The 15647-nt window shown below is 40.0% G+C and overlaps 1 protein-coding gene across 2 annotated transcripts in view; it reads left to right on the top strand.

Moving 5' to 3' along the window:
- grin2da (glutamate receptor, ionotropic, N-methyl D-aspartate 2D, a) overlaps positions 1 to 15328 on the top strand; it is a 100108-nt gene extending 84780 nt beyond the window's left edge. For both annotated transcript variants that reach the window (XM_039652626.2, XM_039652627.2), the window contains exons 12-14: positions 3367 to 3554; positions 4710 to 4942; positions 7770 to 15328. In XM_039652626.2, coding sequence (XP_039508560.2) covers positions 3367 to 3554; positions 4710 to 4942; positions 7770 to 10787 — 3439 coding nt within the window. In that variant the 3' untranslated portion in view covers positions 10788 to 15328. The remainder of the gene's footprint in view (positions 1 to 3366; positions 3555 to 4709; positions 4943 to 7769) is intronic.
- Positions 15329 to 15647: the final 319 nt, after the last annotated feature.

Genomic DNA, 15647 nt, shown 5'->3' with positions numbered 1-15647 from the left:
AACATTTTATTGGATATGCCTTTCGATTACACGGTGACAGCGTTTTTGGGGCTTAAAAACGCGAAAAAGTGAAACCACCCTCCAGAGTGGAAATCTTAAAAACGCTCCACCGTTGCGTTCCCGTGTAAAGGGTAAAAACGCAAAAGTCTGCTTGACAGCATAGACAGTATCAGAAGTGGACAGAGCCATCTCATTGGAACCCAATTGAGACAAGTGAAGCCCATTTTTAGCGATTTTTTTTTTAGGACTTCCACTCCTGACGTGCAGAATCAAACCGACTCAAACAGAGCTTGACGACGTAGATGTGACGTGAGCAACCCGTCTGTCTTCTAGTGGCTGTGGCATAAGAAATCTGAATCATTCCCTTCCGAAACTTGCAGAGGCGGAGAGTGTGAGTAGGAGCTGTCCATGAGCTAGAAGCAGGAGAAACTTTTGCTAGGTATTCTGATTAATTATTTTATCATTTTGCCCGCAAGCTTCTCCTCCTGTCCATACGGTAATCTCTCTACTGTGCGACAGAGAGTCGCGTGGTTATGACGCAATCATTAGCCTACTTTTACAAAAATCTCCTTCTACAGGGCCATAGCATAAGCTACAAGGTAATGGAGCATTTTATACATTGTCATGTTTCTTTAGAAATAAATAATGGACAAATGGGGTCTTCAAACGCCTCAGATGTAAAGTAATTCGCTGTCAAAGTGACGCCAAAATGAATGGGAGTCAATGGAAATGCTAACGCAAGTGAAGTTCTGCTACAAGATGGTGGCACTCGGCCGGCTTCAACTTCCTTCAACTTGACAGTGAAGGTTGTACACAGGTTTGCAGACTTGGTGTTGTTGTGTGGCAGTGCTCCACATTGCCACCTAGCCGCCTGGAGTGCATACTACATTGAATTTCACACACGTCACCATATGCACGTGGATTTCCCACCCAAAACGCTAGTCTAAACGCAGAATAAAAAGTAATATAAACATAGCCTTAGTGTAGAGGCATTGGTGGAATAACGGTTTCCTGTAACGGTGCTTTAATACAGTATGTCAAGTCAGTTGACACCACTCTGCATGATGCTAGTTTAGGAAACAAAACTTTAAAAAAAAAAAAAAAAAAAGCTCTGCCATACTTTGTTATACAAAGAAATTTATTCAAAGAAGCAATTCTGCACTTGTGCATTATTAATTTGCTGCTCTGCATCATAAGATGCCATGATAGTTCCACAAATATTAAATAGTAGTGTACAGTATCAACATGGCCTCACTGCACTTAGATCTGTCTGCTGGAGTGTGTGTGTGTAGGCGTCTTAAAACTCAAGTCCCTGCATTATGCATACGAAGGGCGTGAATATGCATCCCATTTAAAAAAAAAAAAGGTTATGCTTGCAGGCTAGAATATAAAATCCTGATGTTCCACCTTAGCGATTTCATCTGTCGTTCATCAGCACTTGGTTTGTATAATAGTTGCAGCCTGCAGAGTGAGACTTTCAAGCTGTGCAATTCAAGGCAGGCCTGCCAGCCAGGCCTCCATCTAGGTGCTAGCTGATTCTCAAAGGCACTTGTTTACCTCAGTAGCCTACAGTAGCTATTTCAATGTTGCACTGTGGGGTTAGTATTCTGCACTATCAAACACCTGTCTGTGTGTGTTCTGTTCGTTTGGTTTCACCCTTACTGAAATGTGGGCCTCATTTTCCCCCAAGGGCTCTGTTTTGTTGGATTCAACACTTCTGACAAAAGCTTCCACCTTGAATGCTAATGCGACGCTCGTTGGTCTTAGAGGGCCAAGTTGAGCTTGTTAATAACCTCAAGGTGTGCTTAGCAGGAGTTTGAAGAGTAGCCAGTAATAAGCTGTCAATTTGGGGTTTTGCTGCAAAGACGTTGGCGTGTTACAAGGTGGGGAAAATGCGATCAAAGAAAAGAGGCATACCGGTGCACCTGACTCTGATAAGGCACAAGGCCTCCTTGACTTTTGCAACTTTCTTTTATGTCTCGACTGTAATAGACTCACCTGCTAAATTATTTAGCACTGTGAATATGCAGTAATAAGATTAAAGTGGATTTTTGCATTATTTTAAGAACGCAAGTGGTGCCTGTGCATGTAGATGTCCCCTTTTTTGCCTGTTTTATCATGCATCAAGGTGGGCCTTTTTAGTCTGATTGCTTAGAAAAATAATTGCACAAATTACACATGATTCCGAGCTTTACATTACAAACTGTGGAAGAAATACGTATTTGTGTAACACACAGCACAGCCACAGCTCAGATATCGTGGGATACTTGCAGCCTGCCAATCTGGTCCCAATTTCAGGTGGGATTTTTTTTTTTTTTTTTTCATTTGAAGACCAGTCTCTCCACAAATTAGTCATCCTATTATGCGCTGCTCATTTCAGCGAGGCGCACGGCCAGACAATAATAACGTTCTTTTGGTGCTATTCTGCAAGGTGCTTGTGCGCATATATTATGACATTTATGGCAAAGAAACAAGGCGTCTCAGAAAACTCTTGATGTATTTGATTATCCACGTGTATATAAAAAAACAGAGTATACATGCATGAAGTAGCTCTTTACTTTAGGCATATTCATGCTTCCCTAGGAGCTTATAATTTCCTTTTCGTCACCTTCATTAATACTGAATTTTTAGCAGGTATTACTCCAGTCTTCAGTGTCACACAATCCTAATATAATACAATTCTAATATTTGGTGCTCTAAAAACATTTCTTGTTATTATAATTATAAGTGTTTAAACCAGTTTGCTGCTCAATATTTTTGTAGAATATTTGTTTCATAAAAGTCTTTACTGTCACTATTAATCGATTGAATGCATCCTTGGTGAATAAAAGTATTCATTGCATAAATAAAAAATAAATAAAAAATAAACTTTTGAGTGGTAGTGTTTTTAATATTTATTCTCTGCTCTGAAATATTTTAATTAAAATTATTTTTTTTTAATTTAAATTTATTTTATTAATATATATATATATATATATATATATATATATATATATATTTTTTTTAAATTTTTTTTTTTTTTTTAATAATGTCATTATACAGTATTCCACTCATAGAAAGGTAATAGAAAGATAATGGAGATCCATGGGTCTCTTAAGGCAGGGGCCAGTAGGAATATCCTAAACAAGTCCTAAATAGGATTTTCAGTGCTGTTAAGCAAACAAATGCATGGTGTAGGTGCTTGGGGCTTGATTGGCTTCACTAATTACCCAATACAAACGATTTAGTTTCGGAATTGGATTTCCCTAAAGATAATCTATGTTTTTGTCTTTACATTTAACAATCAATAAAGAGATAATTAGTCTCTTAAAGTGATTTCCCTGTGTCTTGTTGTTTTGTTTCCAATTTTCCTTTTTCTCTCTCCAGCAAACTGGATGCATTCATATATGATGCGGCTGTCCTGAATTACATGGCTCGTAAAGACGAGGGCTGCAAAGTAATGACCATCGGCTCTGGTAAAGTGTTCGCTACAACAGGATACGGCATTGCCTTACACAAGAACTCCCGCTGGAAGCGGCCGCTAGATCTTGCCCTGCTGCAGCTAGTTGGAGATGGTAAGAGAATTTCTAAATCCCCTGATTTTCACCTGTGACAAATAAATATTCTTATTATTTTGTGATTTTTAGTGGTGTTACACTTGGGGGGTGTCTCCCCTCTCTCCATCTCTCATATGCATACATTCACATGCTTTTCTCCAGCATTACTTGATGAAGCTCTTTGACGAGGAACCTAGTGAGTTGCCCCATACTGATTAAACACTAAATGTGAAAGGGAGCTTGAAGTCTCATTGAAATATGATAAATGAAATTAGAAAAAGTGTCACAGCAAATGAACACAATTATGAATCGCCTACGGGTCACTTTGGTAAACAGTGCGGTAGTCGAACGCCTCGATTTTTAATTTTAACGCATTCCAATTTGAATTGGAATTCTCATTAGGGCTGATTTTTGCTTGTTTGAATAAATAAATATAATGAAAAATATTATGATTTCAGGCCCTATGATTAAATTTCCCATTACCTATGCCATAGTTCAAGGCCATGCTATCATGAATTCAAACACATTATTAACCCATGAGTCAATACAGTCATATTTTTGTTTTGTTTTATATGAAAAGAGGATTTAGTCTTATCTCTTTCCCTCCTTCGGTGTGAAGGAATAATCCCCGATATAAATCCGACATCTAAATGCACACGTCGGTTTCTTTCTTTTTTCTCCCAGAAACATGACCTTGTCATTCCTTTATTTTTTCCACAGTGACATTTTCACTCTGATAAATGCACTAATGGCTATTGTTGGAAGGTAGGCCCATCAGTCTAGAGCTTTCATCTACCAACTACTCTGGGCCTGTCTTATCACAAGAGCCTCAAAACCAGGCCATTTCAGACCTCCATCAAAGCTGTTATTATCCTCCAGTTTCTCTTTCTCTGCCTCTCTCTTTCCTTCTCTGTGCCTTTCATGATTCTTTTGCTCTCTTTTTTCTTTCCAATTTTCACCTTTTTGTGAACACAGCGTAATAATAACCGAAGCTAAACCAAGATCTCCACTGTCAGGAGATTTAAATTAAATACTCACTTTTCCCAACAATACAGTTAGATTCTAGTACTCTTTTACCCCCCCCCCCCCCCCCCAATTCTTCTGTCCATCTGTCTGCTTATCTTCCGTGCTTCTTATCTCCTGTCATTGTGCACATCTTTTCATTCATTTCAGATGAGATTGACATGCTTGAACGACTCTGGTTGTCTGGGATCTGCCATAATGATAAGATTGAGGTGATGAGTTCCAAACTAGACATAGACAACATGGCAGGGGTCTTCTATATGCTTCTGGTTGCCATGGGCCTAAGTCTGCTGGTGTTTGCATGGGAGCATCTTGTCTATTGGAAGCTTCGCCACTGTATGGGCCGCTCAGGAGGACTTGACTTCCTACTGGCTTTCAGTCGGGTGAGTGACCCTAATAATACAGTAATAATATTTAAATATAATGTTTTTTAATTGGGTTTGCTAAAATGTTAATGCATTCAGTTCATTTTTAAGGAAAGATAAAGGGGTGTTTTTTTTTCTTTGCATGATTGTGTTTATGGGGTGCAATATAACATATCTTTGGGGGGAAGGGGGGGTGGGTTAAGCCTTATTTTTCATTAATTTTGCCTTAGCCACTTCCTCCTCTATTATTTGAACGACCGGTTGACTTCCTGATTCTTTGAAACCACTCCCTCAGAAACAGGCAATGGGCTCAATGTTGTAATTGGCTAAACCGCGTAGTGCACGTTGTCCGGAAACTTCACGCCCATTAGCTTTACGGACGAAAGTTGCATGTGCTCCAGTCAAATGTAAATAATGGTGTCGATACTGCCGTATCAGTTTGAGCCAGAATCACACCCAGAAAGCGGCGATGAAGAGAGTCGAGTAGAATGTCCCCATACACGGCTCTTACAAAACGTTTCTGAATGGTACATTTGTTTTATTATTATTATTCTATTCTATTCTACTCTTAGTATATACGATTTTTTTATATGCTGTTACTTGAAAATGCTAATGCTGCTTGTTGAGATAGTTTTGTCCTGATTAAACATTTAATATAACCGAATAAATGACAGTAATACCGTTTTTTTTAAGTTATTGTTTTATCGATATAATGACCAACCGTTTATCTATTCACAAAACTTAGTTTACTCAGTGTATCGTTTTCTTTAGGTGTACATTTGGCTAACTTTATACAGGTTTGTCTTATACACACACAAAATAGCATCAAACTAACTGGCTACTATAAACAAACAGCACTGGTATTACGTTTTTGATCAAATCGAAAAATTATGGCATAAAGTATACTTGTAAAATACAGCTACAAAATGAGTACATAGTTACAAATTCAGGTCCAAAATGTTTGTACGCGTTTGGCACACGAAATAGCATAACTAAGTGGCTACTAAAGCCAACGCGCTGCGATTTATTGATGTCCTTGATAAAACTAAAACATTGTGTGTGAAATTATACATTCAAATACATTTAAAATTATTAAGTCTTACCTACAGGTTGTGGCCCAACAACTGCTGCCTCTGGTTTTAAAGTTGGAACTGCTTCATGTTTTAATTGCAGTTTCTTGTTGAATCCGGCATTGAATTGGTGGAGATTCTGGAAGCTGTCTTGCGTAAAATTTGATGTAAATTGATGGATGCATTTGTGAAGCCACAATACACACAACCTTGGCTACAACAGCAGAAGACCCCAAATCGAAATCAATGAGTCTCGATTTCTGTTGAGACATTCAGATGGTAGAGTCAGAATTTGGCGTAAACAGAATGAGAACATGGATCCATCATGCCTTGTTACCACTGTGTAGGCTGGTGTTGGTGGTGTAATGTGTGGGGGATGTATTCTTAGCACACTTCAGGCCACTTAGTGCCAATTAGGGATCGTTTAAATGCCACGCCTACTTGAGCATTGTTTCTGACCATGTTCATCCCTTGATGGTACCCATGTACCCATCCTCTGATGGCTACTTCCAGCAGGATAATGCACCATGACACAAAGTTCGAATCATTTCAATTACTGTGGCCCTCACAGTCACCAGATCTCAGCCCAATAGAACATCTTTGGGATGTGGTGGAATGGGAGCTTCATGCCCTGGATGTGCATCCCACAAATCTCCATCAACTGCAAGATGTTGTCCTATCAATATGGGCCAACATTTCTAAAGAATGCTTTCAACACCTTGTTGAATCAATGCCACGTAGAAAGGGGGTCAAACACAGTATTAGTATGGTGTTCCTAATAATCCTTTAGTTGAATGTATATGCATTTTTTTTCCAACTACTGACCCACAGTCCTTCGCTGGTGATTGAATTAACATTTTTATTAATGATGTGTAAGAGAGAGAGACTTTTCAAACTGTTTCATCAGTTCTGAATTCTTCCCATTTTTTTTCTTTTTAATTACAAAGAACGGATTAACTTTAATATCAAATTGAATAAATGTGTTAATGGTGGTTACAATGGTGTTAAATATATTTAATGAATTAGATGCACTAACAAAGGTATTAATGAATATTTCTTATTAAACTCTATTGATATTCGAGAAAAGGTAATAAAATACATTAAGAAACAATAATTGTGCCATAATAATGACTTCTTTCCAGCTCTGCAAACTAAAATCAGTAGCCCAGGAAATGTAAAAATGAACAAACAAAACTGATGTGCAAAAAATGTATGTGCAAATTAAAGTCAAGATTACCCTTTTTTCAATTCTTGTTACTTGCAACAAGAACAAAGACCGACACACAGTAATCTGGTGTTAAATCCGTAGAAGGGAACTTTGAAGCACACTCCTTTAATTCCTGTCATTTTTGAAATGTGATGGCATATCCAGCATTTCCACTGCAGACAGAGAGGGATTTTATGAAAGCCCCTAATTTATCTCATAGTAATGAATAACAGAGGAAGATGACAGAAGATGGATTATTTGTTCATTCTGTATTATCACTGTGTGCCTTTGTTTACATTATGGAAAGAATGAGAAGAACCTTAAATTCCCAAACAGACTTTATTTGAGAGAAATGTAAGGCAGTTATGTTAGATGGGACACTCAAACAGTGAGGTCAGCACTGCCATTACCTCAGAGAAAGGTTAGCTGAGCTTTACAATTTCATTATTATGGTAATGTTTCAGAGACATTTTCCAAGCATCTAAATCTGTTTGTATGTCACCAAGGGGAATATTATGATATCCTGAACTGTTTGCTAAATAAATCTTTTGCTTGTTATTTCTTACAGGGAATGTACAGCTGCTGCAATTTTGAGGATGAAAGAGATCATGGATGTTCCCAAAGCACACTTCCTCAATATCATCATGTTTCCACAGTTCCTCCTCCTCCCCCACCTCATGTAATCTCTACAGCCATGGCCAATCCCACTATCGCTAAGGCTCAACAACAACAGCAACAACAAAAGCAACACCACCAGCAGCCACCACCAGTATACAATACTCTTCTTCCTGGCTCTCCTCCATCAGGTGGACATTCTGGAATGGCTTTAGGGCCATCGAACAGTCCCATTCTTGGAGCACCTATGCCTTGCTCTACTTTCCTACCACGCCATGATCGGCGATTAGCTGTGGTAGATCGGTGGACACGTCCAAAGGTGGGCCCTGAGAAGTCCAGTGGTGTGAGCAGTGGGATTACAGACTTAACACAATTCCAAGGCATGCCCCCTCACTGGGGTGCAGGAATAACTGGAGGGGACGGAGGTCTGGATGAGTACAAGAGATACTATGGGCCAATTGATCCAGAGGGCTTAGGGGTATCTGCAGAGCCTCAAAGCATGGGCACTCAAACTCCAAAAACTAAGCATCGTGGGACAAAATCCTCTGGAAATCCACGGTTACCTCCTAAAGGTCAAGCTTCTGGACACTTGCCAATTAACCCTGCTTTGCCACATCCCTCTCCACCCCATCAATCTATCTGGAGGAGAAGCAGCTTCTCAAAAAGGAAGGGCTCAGGAGCGCCACTGTACGAAAACATCCTTCCACTCGGAAGAAGAGGTGGCGGCAGATACGGAATGAGGGATGGTGGTGGAAGAAGAGGACGTCGTCCTCCTCCCCTTCCCCTGCCTATACCAGTGCCCCTCTCTTCCCCAACACAAACTCCACCCTCGCCTTCTCCATCTATATGTTACACATCCACTTCCTCCAGCAGCTCCAGCACCTCCAGTTCATCCTCTTCTTCAGAGTCAGTCTCCCGATCCAATTCTCCCTCCTCTTCCTCATCATACACATCATCACAGAGCTTCAGATACCGGGCAGATGTTCAAGACGTGTATGAGGAATACGACACCGATGAGCTTACAGAGGAATCAAGCTTGCTTTTGGGGAGGAGAAAAAGTCGTTCTCGTATGTCTTCTCGATCCCTGCCCAGCAGTCCCCCGCCTCCACCTATACCACCCCGTAAACCTTGTCCACAAAGGGCGCAGGTGAGAGATAGAGCAGGCACTCAGCTTGCACAGCTTCAAGAGTGGTGGGCATCTTGGGGGGAGAAAGAAAAAGGTAGAAGAGTAGCTGGGGATAGAGAAGTTAAGGAGGAGAAACGGCATCACAAAGAAAGGGAAAGGGAGCGAAAGAGGAGGAAGAAGGGTAGAAAGAAAAAGAAAAGAGAAGAGCGTGAAAGAGAAAGGGAGCGTAAAAGACGTAAAGTGAAAAAGAAAAAGAAAAAAGAGGAGAAATCCAGAAGAAGAGAGAGGGAAAGGCGACCTGAACAAGAGGAAGTAGATGTGGACAGGAAAGATGTTTTTGAAAAAGGAATAGGACAGGAATGTTATTCCTATCCTGCACTGAGGCGGAGCTCTTTCCGAAAAAAGAGTGAAAGCTCTACCAAGAGTTATGAGTGGGATATTATCAGAGATGGAGTAAAAAGAGATAGGGATGATCAAGGAGGAGATAATGAAGACGGCAGTAGGGGAAAGGAAAGGCATCACAGAAGCCCAAAATCCCTTCATCACTCCAGGCCAAGGTCCAACAACAAGCATTTTTCCACCTCAAACAAACCACCTTCAACCGTCAAATTTTGGGGTAGTGGGAACACAACTTCAGAATCTCAATCAACTTTTGTACCCCTACTTCCCATCACCTCTAAAAGACGAAAGTCTGTAGGAGCTGAGAGAGATGAGCATGGAAGAGCTGTAGAGAGTCGGCCCCTTTTGGAAAATCACTGTAGAGGTAAGCCTTGCTCAAGAGAAGGCCTGTCGTTTCATGAATGGGAATCCGATGAAGAGGATGAAGAGTCTGAAGTGGAAAGAAGTAGGCCTGAAGAACAGGGGAGACGGCGAGAAAGCAGAGGAATGAACTCAGAGTCCGAAAGGGACAGAGAAAAAACTGTCGACATATACACAGATGATGAAGGTTCCTCTGGAGAGTTTGGTAAGTTTGAGAGATACTGGGAGGGTCACGAAGGAAGGGCAGTTGGAGGCATTGGAGGAGGAGGATGGTTCTTTGGCACCTACCCTGCCAGAGAAAGAGGAAGCAGTATAAATAGTAGAGATGACTCATTTTTGGGATTGGGTGGCAGAGAAAGTAGCTTGAGGTTTGGTACAGGAACAGGATGGGGATCAGGAGGCTTAGGATCAAACCAGTGGCCTCCAACTCCATTGACTCCCCCACCACCTCGAAGATACTGGTCTGTTGATAAATTACCAGTCAAGACTGAAAAGAAATCTAAAAGCAGGTCTCAAGAGAAGAGTCGAGGCCACACATCCTGTTCCTGCCAGTCGCCCCATCACTCTGCCAGCACTCACTCCAAATGGAATCGTGTGACTTCTAGGAGTCAGGAGGAACTACTCCCCCACTGCCACAGTTTCAGCAGCAGTGTGAGGCCCAAACGGCAATCATCCAAACCGGATCGGGCTCAGAGCCAGGCAAAATCTGGAAGCCAATCCAACATCAATGCACAAAGACCCCAGCGCTCAGACCGATCCCGGCAACCGCCATCCCCTCCTCAAAGTCTACCACCTTCTTTACCATCTCCATTGGTCCCTGCACTCCCGGCACCACCCTCTTCCTCTCACCATATACATGTACCACCACCTACCTCCTCCTCCTCAGTTTCCTCCCCTTCAGTTGTCTCATCTACACCTGGTGCCCCACAGCCCTCCTCTTTGTCCTCCTCTAGTGCTAAGCTCCAATACCAGAAACTGCGGTCAGTTCCCCAACGGTATCAATCCCCACATCTTCCCCTCAAAACCAAGAGCCTATGCTCCCGTCGAGGCTCTGCCCAATTCTCCAGTGTGGAGAGTGAGGTTTGAGGAACATAATTAAATGAGGAACATCAGCAAATAGCCCCAGAGGTGATCGTCACCTGCTCCTGCCACAAACTGTTAACTGTTCATAGCAGTCGAGTTGGGTTTTCGCTGGCACCCTCCTCTTGCACAAAGCTCTAATGCTCCTTAGAGACAAACCTGGATTGGGATGTCACATAAATTGTAGCCCTTTCCCTTTCTTGTGTAAGAATGGAATACTGCCATGCTGACAAATCTTGTGGATGTTAGCGAGGCTGTTCATGTGGAATTGACTTTGCTTCTCTTAACTTCTTGGGGGCTTTAAGGTGGCGCATTGATCATGTTGGTAAATGTGATTTTTGAGTTTTTTTGCTGCTCGATGGCTCAGGAATGATTTTTTCAAAGAACAATTTGGAGATTCTGAGGTCAAAATACAACACCATAATGCTAGGGGTGTAACGATGCATCGTTATATCGAAAAAAATGCAACGATATGTACTTGTGTTCCAAACACAAATGAAGATATTTTTAATGAAACTGATAGATTTCTGTCCCTCCGTTTAAAGTCAATCAATCTTAAACTTAAAAGATCCAAAAAAATGTCATAAAGGCATCGTAAAATAACCAATCGAGTGGACTCTAATCCAAATTCAAGTCTTCTGAAAAGACGCAATGGATTTCACAGATTTACAATCACGCGCATACTGTAGTAAACAAGGACGTTAAAATGCTTGCGCAACGTTCAAGAGTGAGACTGAATGCAGAATAAAAAATTTTGGATTAACTAACCATTTACAGTTTGGGAATTGCGATTAGAACTGTGATTGATTGCACTGATCATCTGTGTGTGCATTATCACTGTCAGAACCGGACTTTTCAAAGTGAAAGAGTAAACATAATTTAAATCAATACATCAAATTTAGATTTAGTTGTATGATTATTCAAAGCATGTTAGATGGTTTATTCTTATATGTTTTGTACATTAATAGCTGGAGAGGTGGGACACAGCGAGCGCCAGGAGATTCTGTGTGTGCTTGTCTGTGAAAGAGATCCAACGAATGCCTGTATTGAAAGCACGTGTACTGCGTTAGGAAAAAAAAATTAACGTTTATGAAGTTTCAGAGACATTACTACATTAGACTACTCTATAAAATGTTGAATATAATGTATAATAATGCAATGGGGGAATATTTGTGGGTCCTGATAATAAAATAAAATAGTAATAATAATACATTTTAATAATAATAAAGTTGTAATCATAACAAAAAAAAAACTCTCTTCTTTATTTCGGCTTAAATTATCGCTATGGTATCGTGAGTTTAGTATCAAATCGTGACATGAGCGTATCGTTACACCCCTTCCTAACGCCCCAAACCCATATTTTTTGCGGTCTCTTACTCTGAGCTCTGGACCATGATGTAGTTGTTGTGTATATTTGTTCAAAATATCTCAAGGGAAGCATACACAAAGAAAAGTAGCAATCCATCTTACTCCTCTCGGAGCATTTTCCTTGACCTCCGCCTTCTGCAAATTGACATCTAGCACTCTGTGCGTTGTCGTCAGTGTTTGCATTCCTACAAACAGGGTAAGTTAGCCATGACCGATAACATACAGTGTTGTTTTACTGAAGCTGAATGCCAAACTTGTGGAGCTGATGTACAGTCCTGTTCTGTTGAAACCATTTCACAGGTCCTCACATTACATTCTTATCCCTTGAGCAATACATAATTAACTACAAACAGCATACAATACATACATTTTATATTTAAAAGTTATTTTATTATATATAATATACGTTTTGTGATCTGGTTCAGAACAGTTGTGTTAAGTTATTAAAACTAAGAATATAAGCACTGTGCTGTATTACCACTAGGGCACATGCAATGTTTCAACTACCTATAATCGGTGACAGCCCTTCCCATCTCAACTGAATGTACATGTTGCCATGACAACACGGTGTGCTGCAACCAAGACACTTTTAAGATCGTAGCTTTCTAGTCTGAGCCAGTTAGGGTAGCTTTGAGCGTTGATGTTGTGAGTGCCAGGATGACAGGGCTAGCCATACTCCAGCACTGAACTCGCTAACTCAGCTGTCAGTGATGAAAGACACGTCATCGTTCAGAGAGCGATAAGCGAAGGAGAGCACTGTTTACAGTTTAACACTGTGTTTTTACACATTTTTTACAAGCTATTCCGCTCTGCCATTTATTAGCTTCGGACACAATATCCATACGTGCTTAGCAAGTTTGCTTAAGCTGTAGAATTAGCAGCAAGGGTAAACATGTCAAATGGGAGCTGCAGTTTTGTGCTTTTACTAGACATATCTGTTAATATAAAATAAAAAAAAGCCAGATCAAGTATTCTGTTAACTGTGAGGAAAAGACTGATTAGCAAACCAGTCAGGTAGACCTTTTGTTTCAGTTCGCTTTTACCATTATTCAAAAGCTAGCATTTTTGAAGTGATCGCTATAATTGACTGTGAATAATGCTAAGGGCAATGCGTGTTGGCAGCAGGTCTGAGTCAACTATGTTTTGTTTTATTTATTTTGTTTATGCAGTATTTAAGTTGTCATTGTCTTTTGTTTAAGATTAGTGGTCAATTTTGTAATTATATTGCCTTGGCAAAGCCAGCGTACTGTATTGAACACATTTTATTTGATGTTTTTCGAAATCCCCTCACCTTTGTGAACAAATTGGATTATGTTCAAGCTACATTAACCCCATCCGATAAGTGTGTGTCACTCAAACGGCTCACACTGATGTTTCAGAGATGAATATATGCAGGTTATAACATGTTTTAGGTTTCTTCTGATCATGTAAGCACATTACATGTTATCACTTTGAGAAAACCCATACAGGTGACTACTATATACCAAGCATAATGCTGAAAATAATCCTGTATGAATAATTTGTAACATATGGTCTCAAAAATGAGTCTGGAAAAATGTTATTTAGGATTTTTAAACTTTCAGACATGGCTTTGTCAAGCCTTTTTTAAATTTGATTTGAAACATTGTATGTACTATGTTGTTATTTATATATGTATGTATGTACATTGCATATTTGACACAGAACCACGCACAGTCCAACAAGCGAATTGTTTTTTGTGTGTGCTTGTAACTGCATCTGAGCCATATTTAGCTTATTCGTTGTATGCTGAGCTTTTTACAAGTAGTACTAATTAATTGGGGTATATTTTGTTGTCAACGGGGTGAAGCGTAATGTTAAGAGACAATGAAACAATGGGTGATGATTGTTTTCATTTTTTTAAAGACGGATGACTTTTGTTTGGAGAAACCAGGAGGGCAGAAAAAAAAAATCTTGTCAAATCTGACCAGAACCATAACACTCTGCCTCACTGTCATGAATTTCAGAGTAGTATTAACGTTTAGAATATTTGGCAGCTTATGTATGTATATCCTTTTGACTCCGACTTTGTTGTGTAATAATGTGTCTGGATTACTTTATATATAGATGTACCTCATATATGTGTTTGTGACGTTTAGATAGCAATAGAGAAATAGCTGTTCAGCTAAGCTGTATAGCTGAAGACAACTTCTGTTGGCAGACTTTATAATTAAGATGTGTTTCATGTATTAGCTGCGAAAAAATACTTTTCAATTCTCTTTCCGTTCCATTGCGCACATTAAATTCATCTTTGATCATATACTTGGGCTGAATCAGCAAGGACCTTAAGATGATGCCTTTCCCCCTCCATTTTATTTTCAAATGATAAAATATCAGGCATATTGCACATGCTTGATTAGGAACCACCGCCACCCAGAATCTTAAAAAGGCCTTTCTCTAGACATGCGTCTTGTTGTGTTGATGGTGTCTATGAAAGTAAATGTTTTGTTTGTTCGTTTGTTAATTACCTATCGAACAGCAGCAAATAAATATATACCTATAGATATAAATTATATATTTCAACAAATATAAAACATGCATATATATATATGTTTATCTACTAAATTTATTCTCTTTAAATTGATCTTCTTTTGTCTCTTTGTCCTCTTTCATCTCATAACTGCTGACATCAGAGACCAGTTTTCAACTGTGTTTTTATGAATAACATGGCCGACCACAATGAATTTACGTTGCGAATAACCAATGGCGTGTATGCGTCTCTGTGGTGAAAGTTTTGGGACGTTTGAGAACAGCTGTAGGCTCCACACTATGGGCGTCCATTTTGGCGTAGTAATAGATTTGACCTGGCTACGTCAAAACCATTGCAGTCTCCACGTGTCACACGGTTCTGGCTTTGAAAGCGGTATGCGTGTGCGCTCTGTCTTTGCCAAGCTGTAGTGTATATGCTGAAAACTCATTCGAACACATGCGATGCTGCTCTGTAATACTTTATGATAATGTAGCTGAGCAGAGCCAGTTATGTTTTATGCCACTCTGTGCCAGGACGGTAGTGCCCCCCGGTACCACTGTGTTAGGTTCTTGTGCCATACTCCTCTCAGTAGGGGAGCCTCACAGGGGGGCCACTCGCTGGGCCGCTCGACCATGGAAGACTATACTATGCTGTGCTACGAGCAGAACAGAATAAAAGACTTTTAATACGACACTGTTTGGTCTGTTTTGTTGTTTCCAGCATGTGTTCAACTGAGAATCTGTGTGATTGACAGCAAAAAGCGGCGACGAATTGTTTAAGTCTTTGTTTTCTCGATTTCTGGGGAGAGAGGACTTAAAAAGAAAGAACGAAAAGCCTTTTGAAGTCGCTGGTGCAGGACCCCTATGTTTTGCCTTGATTAAAGCAGTGAATCTTTAGCAAGTTTTAATTGAGTTGAGAAAAGTTTGGAAAAGTTATAGTCTCTTATGCTCACCAAGGCTGCATTTGTTTTATTAAAAAAAATACAGTAAATGGTAAATGTAATTTACCAA

This window comes from Pimephales promelas, chromosome 18 (assembly GCF_988280905.1).
Source record: "Pimephales promelas chromosome 18, fPimPro1.hap1.1, whole genome shotgun sequence".
Classification (NCBI taxonomy): Eukaryota; Metazoa; Chordata; class Actinopteri; order Cypriniformes; family Leuciscidae; genus Pimephales; species Pimephales promelas.
This window is presented reverse-complemented; position numbering and strand designations above follow the sequence as displayed.